Below are 7,663 nucleotides of genomic sequence, written 5' to 3'. Positions count from 1 at the left end.
TATAGGTCTCTACCATCATATCCTGAGCAACCTAAGAGGATATTCAAATTCAGAACCACCCCAAGTGTCTTCTGGTTCAATTGTTTTAATTTTTTTTTGAATTCATTAAGAATAAGACATCAATGGTCGATCAACTGACAGTACAATCCAGATGCAATTGAACTCGAACACATTTTTTTAGGTTGATTTGCATGTCAGATTTTAAAAATAACTCTCAATCTTCTTTATTCTGTCTCTCTTTGTAACCGGAGAATAAAAGTAAAGCTCCTATGCATCAAATATTATGCGTGTTGTCTCTCTCCTCCTCATTTTAGGTAAAGCTCGAACTGGGTCCTTCCTTCCAGGTAAGTGTGGCATATAATCGAGTCGAGTACGAATTTGTCTATGTTTGAGTTGGGTTGATTTAAATATTTTGAGTTCAAGTTCAAGTTGAACTTAACCTCGATTTTAAAATTGTGATTGAAATCGAGCCCAATAATTTTAATCGAGTTTGAGTTCCAACCTATATTTAAAATTTTACATAAAATATATGTCAAATAAATTGTATATAAAATTATATGTATATATGTTACATAAAATTGGGCATAACCTCCACATAAAAATTGGGCATAACCTATATATATTAATTGTGCATAAAATTATCTATACTCTTTACATAAAATCTTTTGCCCAGATACTTGATTATTTATATATAAATTATTAAGACAAATAAATATGAGTAAATATTATTTTTGTATCTTATACAGTGAGGGGTAATTTTTGTAAGTTTTAAGACTGCATGTGTAAGTAGAGGGTCTTTCTTTATATTCTAAAGGAGAATAACATATTAAAATATTTACTTAAAATGATTTTTACTTGAAGATGAAACCCCCATCGTCCTCGACAACTTTACTAATTTTTCTCACTCTGTCGGCTTCTCTTCTTCGTTCTTGTAACTTTGTTCCAGTTGCAAATCTACTCAGAAACCAAAACCAAAGTCTTCCGCTCCCTCTTTCCGCATCTCTTGCTTCTCTTTTGAGTCACCGCTTTGTGAGTTTTGCGAAGACCGCGCCGTTTGTGTGTAGACTATTTGTGTCTTCAAATTCTTAAGGATTGGAGAGGAAGAAATTGGAGAGGAAGAAATCGGGGAAGAATAAATTTGAAAGGAAGAAATCAGAAATGGGCCATTTCCGCTTGTGAAGACTGCTGTTACAGAATCCAGACATCCTGAATTTTCGATTTTGAAGAATGAAAATCGATGAAATCACTCGGGGCCTCATTAAGTTAACGAGTCGGCTTACAAGCTTCTGAACTGAGCCATGGTTCACTCGAGCTCAGTTAGTTAACTTAAATGAGCCCAATTTGGATCTCAAACTCGGAGCCAGATAAACTGAATCTAACCGAGTCGGAACTGAGCCGAGCTTCGACCACCGGAGAACCTGCTCGGTTCAATGCTATCCGTACCTCCTGCTGCAAGTAACGAGGAGGGGGTAGGGCAAAAGGTCCTTTGGAAGGGGGGCGGGGCGGTCCCCCACGTGTCAAGGCAAGAGTTGATCGGAAGGGCTCTAAATAATATCTGTGAAGAAAGCGGACCGAATTTTATCGGAAGGGCCCCTGAATAATATCTGTGAAGAAAGAAGATTGAATTCACAGGTGTAGTGAAGCTGAGCAGGGGTCCGGCTTCGGATGCCTTCATGAGCGTGACACAGAAAAAGCAGCAAATCTCCAACAGGACGGAGAGATTACGAACTTGTTCTTGGATTCCAAATTGCTCAAATGCAAGACTTTAATCAGCATATGGAGATTGGACTCTGGAAGGCGACGAGCATTGCCAAGTGCTTCTACTCCTTACCCATGATCCAGTCAACACTGAACAGAAACTTGATCTGATCGCCCTACTGAGTGACTGCTAGAAATGTAAACAAACACCGCCTCGCCAAGTGTCTACTGCTTTGAAAGAGGATGCCGAGCTTTATGGAGAAGCAAGGACGGGAAACAAATGATGGATGGATGGTAGGGGATAAAGAGTGGGGGAGAAAACCAGAGGGTAGGGATCGTGGTGATGTGAAAGGGGGTGGGTGCGGGAGATAATGTCAGGTCTCAAATAGCCACCAGGCATCACCCCCACCACTGATCACACCAAATTCTGCTTTAGGATGAGCGCCTGTTACAACTACTCAGAATCAAGATCTTGTTTGTCCTGCTCCAACGCCGTTGCAATTCCAAACCCTTATTTCACTCCCGGCTGCCAATGACACGGAGACAACACAAGTATCAGGTCTGACACAGTCTTTCTTTCTTTTGCTCAACATGTTCATGATCAAGATCTTCTCTGCTCTTCGTATCTTTCTTAACCCTGCGTGGTGGGCACTACCCTCCCTCCGGATCTTGGGGATGTTAACCGTTTATCATAGAGACGGAGCTTCCTCTCTTTTAGGAAGTGGAATGGTCTCACTTCTAATCAACGAAGCAGTTACAAGTCACTCCCTCCGTAGTACGGTAGTAGATGACTACCACGAAAATCTTTGATGGGAGCTTGGCCAAATAAAGCTACGGTTTGATCCCCAAACTCAGTTATTCAATCCCCTTCAGTTTTACACCATGAATCAGAGTGATCAGAGCTTGGAAGTGCCAAGACGAGAAAACCTTCATTTTTCATAATACTCGGAATCTGATCGCCACGGCAAGAGTTATGTTTTCTAGGTTTCCGTTTACGTTTATATAATGAATTTCATGATGTTAATTAAAAATCCAATTAAGCTTACAGGAACTCTTATGAAGGACAAAGAACCGGGAAGTCAGTCGGGAAAAACAACAACCCAAAGGTGCAGATCATCAGGCTGGTGGAATCCGAATGGATTCAATTAGCAGCAAGTAGAGATTTATGGTCGGGACAAATTAGAAATCCACTTCACATGCAGGCTCTCTATCTCACGAGCTTCCCAATTGATCCCTGGAACAGTGCCACCGACCGATCATAGACAACACATGCCTTCGTTCGCAGGCACTCACCCGAGAGTGACAAATCATGATTATCCACTCCTCGTTTTCTCAATGTCGATTTCGATAAGCAATATACAGGTAGAGACGAACAAAAGAGGAAGACTGGAGTGTGGCAGGGAAAAAAGAAAAGGATTAAAGAAAAAGTTCAGAATTTGAAGAATGGATTGGGCATCCGGCGTCGATTCAGGTGAGAGGGCCAAACCTGGATACCCACGGCGCCTCCTTTGCCCACTTATCCTTGTTAAAACAGTATGAGCAAGTCTTCATTCCCTCTGCAAATCAGAAAATGAAAAGAAAAAAAAAAAAAGTCAAAATAGGCTGTGTTCTTTTGGGTTTCATTTGGTTTCAAATAGGATAAGGTGGATGACAAGGATACCCTTGCTACCTCTATACCCCCAACCAACTCCAGCTTTTCTCGTCCTTTCTTCTCCATTTTCCCCCCTTCTCCTCTGTCACTCCCTTCTCCTCTCTCATCTGAATGCTCTCTTCTTCTTTTTTCTTTAGTCTCTTATCATTTTAAATCCTTTTCCTTCCTTCCCCGAGCTAAATTATGACAAAACCTCCAGAAAGTTGAAACCCAAGTTGTATGAGAGGAGAAAGTGGAGTATTTTGTTGGTTGGGAATATAGAAATCTCCAGAAAGAAGTTTGAAGTCGGCCATGAGGTGGGTGAAGGCAGTGGTCCCTTGTTGATGTTGAGAAAATAATGACAATGTCTTCCATGTCCGGCGGCTGGAGAGAATATTCCCGATGATCACATGATATATAATGATATGATCCATACAGTGATATTGACTTTGTTTTCCCTTCTCTCCTGATTATTTCACCATTAGAGGCTGCGATTACCAGTCGCGGTCTTCTTGTGAGTAGGAGGAGCAGTCGAAGGGAGAAAGGGCAAAACAAAAGGATCACATCGTCTCTCCTTCTAATTATGAATGAGAAAGGGTAGATTGATTGGAAGGAAGGTAGATAGTAACAGTAGATAGTAAGGGAAAATGGGAAGGGATAAGAAAAGGGTAGAGGAGAGAAAGATCAGAAAACGTGCAGAGTGTTTGTTGTAAGGGGAGCGAATGGATGACCAGACTCCACGAAGCCTGCTTCTCATCCAATCCATGTTCGTATGGTAGTTTGCTCGTGAGTAGTAACCGAGGTGACTGGCTGGGTCCCTTGTCGTGGCGTCCAGAGATTGACAGACCTAAAGTTTCAGTCTTGTCAATGCCACTTCATCTTAATTACTCCGGCAAGGTCGGGATCCCGTACGATCCCGTACCATTTTCTTTCTCTTTAAATATTTTCTATGTCTTATGAATATTGAATTCCTATTCTGGTTTTACCAAACTAGAATTTGTTGCTTGCTTGATGGAAGCTCGAGGAATGGAGGAGTCTAGGTGGAGGTATTTGCAGAGAGTCTATTTTCCCTGAACAAAATCTATAACAACAGTTCATGCTTGAATTGCTGTCACTTCGGAGACATCGGGTTCATTTCGAAGTGATTCTTATTTAATTATAAAGTAACCTCCATTAATGGGTGATGAAAGCTTGGATGGAGCACTGTGTAGTTCAATCAGAAATTTCACAATATCTAAAAGAGTCACTATCAGCTTTTAGAGCCTCTCCTACAAGTCCATGTGATTCAGACAAGATGGACGAACAGTACAAACAGTGCATTAAGTGAGAATTGCACGGATGAAAAATAGGATAACAGAATGTGAGAGGAGATGCTGGGCAGGGGCAGTGAGGAAATGGATCTTGTTCTTGCTCTTTTCTGTAACTGTTAATGAGCCTCGGTTGAAAAGGAGATCAGGTGGTACATCATACTAGTGACGGAAAAAAAAAAAAAAAAGAGCAGAGGGAGACTAGAGAAGCATCTCGGGCTCCACTCTGAGCAACGTAACCATATTAACTAACATTAGGAATTTATGACGAGGAGAAAGAGATACTATGGAGTGTAAAAGGGCAATCAATCCAAGCCCAGATGGCCAGAAATGAGAACTGTAGAAGCAGCTTGGGAAGGGGGAGAGATTTTTAGTCAAGAAGTGGCAACCCAGAGCGGTTCCCAGGGGAATCGCTTGTTTCCATGGCCACCTTCCTTGCACCTGCTTGGCCTTTTGAACTTCTCGATAACACTCACATCACAACCACCACTATTCTCGGCCAATATAGTGGTTTTCTCATCATCGCTGCCCAGGTGAAGACCATTAATATCTGCATCTTCTTCTTCTTCTTCTTCTTTGTCTTTGGGATTTGCTTCTTCGACTTCTTCTTCTTTTCCTGCTTCAACAATATTTCTTTCTACAGGTTTCTGAACAACGTCGCTTTCAACTGGTCCTTCAACAACGTTGTCTTCCACTTCTATTTCAGCGACATTACCTTCTACTTCCACTTCTTGTCTGGGTTTGGAGTGGAAAGAAGGATGACGAATAAAGCGAAGAGTGAGTCGGCCATCACTTCTTTCCGCTTGTAAGTAAGTGTGGGGAGAAGGGATCTTAACTGCTTTAAGAACCAATCTTCCTCCCTGCCGGCGAGAGTTCATCAGAATGCAGTCCTCGCCGCTGATGGACGTCAGAGGAGGCGGGAAATTCCGACCCGTGTCGTTTGAGGCGCTAATCCTTCTGGAGTTGAAGCTCCAAGTTCGTGATGGTCTAGGCGCCGACCTGGCCCGCGGAGAAAGAGACAAGCTCCTCTTATTCATCTCCTCTCGATCTTCTTCGTTATCATCGTCGTCTGACGAAGAAAAATCATGGCTACCCGTCTCGCAGCCCAAATTCTCGGTGCATAATGCCAGGCTTCTGGCGCTTAAGGAGCGTTTGGATAGAGGGTGTACGTACAAGCCATCTCCAGGTTTGGGTTCCCAGGGGGAACCATGGGGTTCAAGACACGACTGCAGAGCTTGCCACACTGTACTAGACATGGTTATGGCGAGTTATTGAGGAAGGAGGAGGAAACTCGAAGAGGAAGCAAATCTAGATGGTCTTACAGAAAAATCAGGCTGTCATTGTAGGATTCAAATGCAAGAAGAACGTGGGTTTTCAGTTTTCCAGTGAGGAGAGATGGAGAGCTACAGAGAGAACAGATGGAGAAGAGGAGCGGTAGGGGTTGAGAGAGAGAGAGAGAGAGCAGGAGACTGAGAACGAGAACATGAGAGAGTGCTGAAGCGGGGGGGATGCGAATATGTAGTGGGAAAAAAGTAGTGTCATAGACTAGTGTGTAGGGGGTGGGGGGGCCTTCCACGCCACTAAAAGATCGACAGCCCTTCCTCTGTTCTGCAAACATCTATAATTCATACTGAAATTAGAATTTCCAAGTAGGAAACAAGATTTAATTCACCAGGGGAAGAAGAAAAACAAGATTTTGGTTTCCTGTTTTTCCTTTCTTCGATCTACCCTTGATTTTCTCGTTAAATTGTAGTGAGGGAAACAAAAAAGCTAGAAAAAAAGCAAACCGAAAAGGCAGGTTTACTGGCACTGAATGAGCAAATCCTTTCTTTCCTATTCTCTCTCTTTCCCTTCCATATCAAAACCACCATGAGAAAACCAAGGATTCTCCCGTATATTTCGTGAAAACCATCTCCCCCATCCATCTCCACTAATTTGAACAGGACGAGTAAATGGGTATTGTTGCTCTTAGTTCATTCTTGTAACTCTTATCCATGGCGCCTTTGCCACAGACCAAATTCACTGTCTTGTCGCCTGGCTCTTTACTTTAGTCGAGCAAACCCACCCGAGATTACTTTGTTAAAAAAACCAATCTTCCTCGTCTTTCTTCTTCAAACAGCGGAGGATTCTCTGCCTTGCCGTCATTGATTGATTAATGTTTCTTTGTTGATTCAAAAGTGGGTAGAAGCCAGAAATGTTAAAGAGAGGTATGTTTAGACAAAGAAGACAGCACTGCTTTTGCTTTGTCCGCCCACTCTTGCTTACATTAGCCCAGTACACCGACCACGCTCCAGTTTCGCCTCAATTGCCCATTTCCCCTCTCATCTCGTTTCAAAAGAACAAGAATAGCAAACATTCTTCCAGTCCTCTTCCTCCGATTACTGTGTTTGTTTTCATTGATCTATTCTGACAGAGAGCCTCCAGAAATTTGTATTAGTAATTAGATGTACTAATTTAATACTAATGAGAACAATAATAATCATAGAAGAAGAAATATTCAAACACGAAAACACAAGATTTATAAAGGCAAGCCTCAAGGTAAGACTTAATGAAACAACCGTCAATATATCGGAAGCTTCCCGCCCCCTTTCAACCGTGCCAACTCTGTGAAAGACATTAATTAGACTCCACAATTTAACAATTTGATCCCGTTGCCATGTTTGCTTTGATAGAACGAATCTGAGGGAGAGCCTCCAGAATGGGAATCAAAACCAGATTGGGGATGTCAGCATGAGTATCTGGTGTCCAAGTTGTTTGGCCTCTCTAATGGCGAAGAGGTTCCAGATAAAAGTTCTAATCCATAATAGAGTTTTAATTTTTTTAAGTAGACAACCTGGAGGAAGCTATCTGGGAAAGGATATGTGGGTGGTCCAAAAGCAGATACCACTGAGTCCATAACCGCTCGGTGGTTATTAGTACACATGCTTTGGAGAAGAGGAGAGGAGGGGGGACCCTACAAGGACAGAAGTCCTTAAAAAAAAATATTTCGAAAGGCACCTGAAAGAGGCTTTCATAGTGGGTGTGACTG

The 7,663-nt window shown here is 42.4% G+C and overlaps 1 protein-coding gene across 1 annotated transcript; it reads right to left on the bottom strand.

Annotated features, from left to right (window-relative positions):
• Positions 1–4,576: 4,576 nt before the first annotated feature.
• Positions 4,577–6,091, bottom strand: LOC137956835 (protein FANTASTIC FOUR 1-like). Its single transcript, XM_068804473.1, has one exon. The coding sequence runs from the start codon at positions 5,889–5,891 to the stop codon at positions 5,010–5,012; it is 882 nt and encodes a 293-aa protein (XP_068660574.1). The 5' UTR covers positions 5,892–6,091; the 3' UTR covers positions 4,577–5,009.
• Between the last annotated feature and the right edge of the window lie 1,572 nt (positions 6,092–7,663).

The sequence above is a fragment of the Aristolochia californica genome, unplaced genomic scaffold, assembly GCF_029961685.1.
Source record: "Aristolochia californica isolate CCGP_79_NKW_82.1479 unplaced genomic scaffold, dmAriCali1.0.hap1 SCAF_2, whole genome shotgun sequence".
Taxonomy (NCBI): Eukaryota; Viridiplantae; Streptophyta; class Magnoliopsida; order Piperales; family Aristolochiaceae; genus Aristolochia; species Aristolochia californica.
This window is presented reverse-complemented; position numbering and strand designations above follow the sequence as displayed.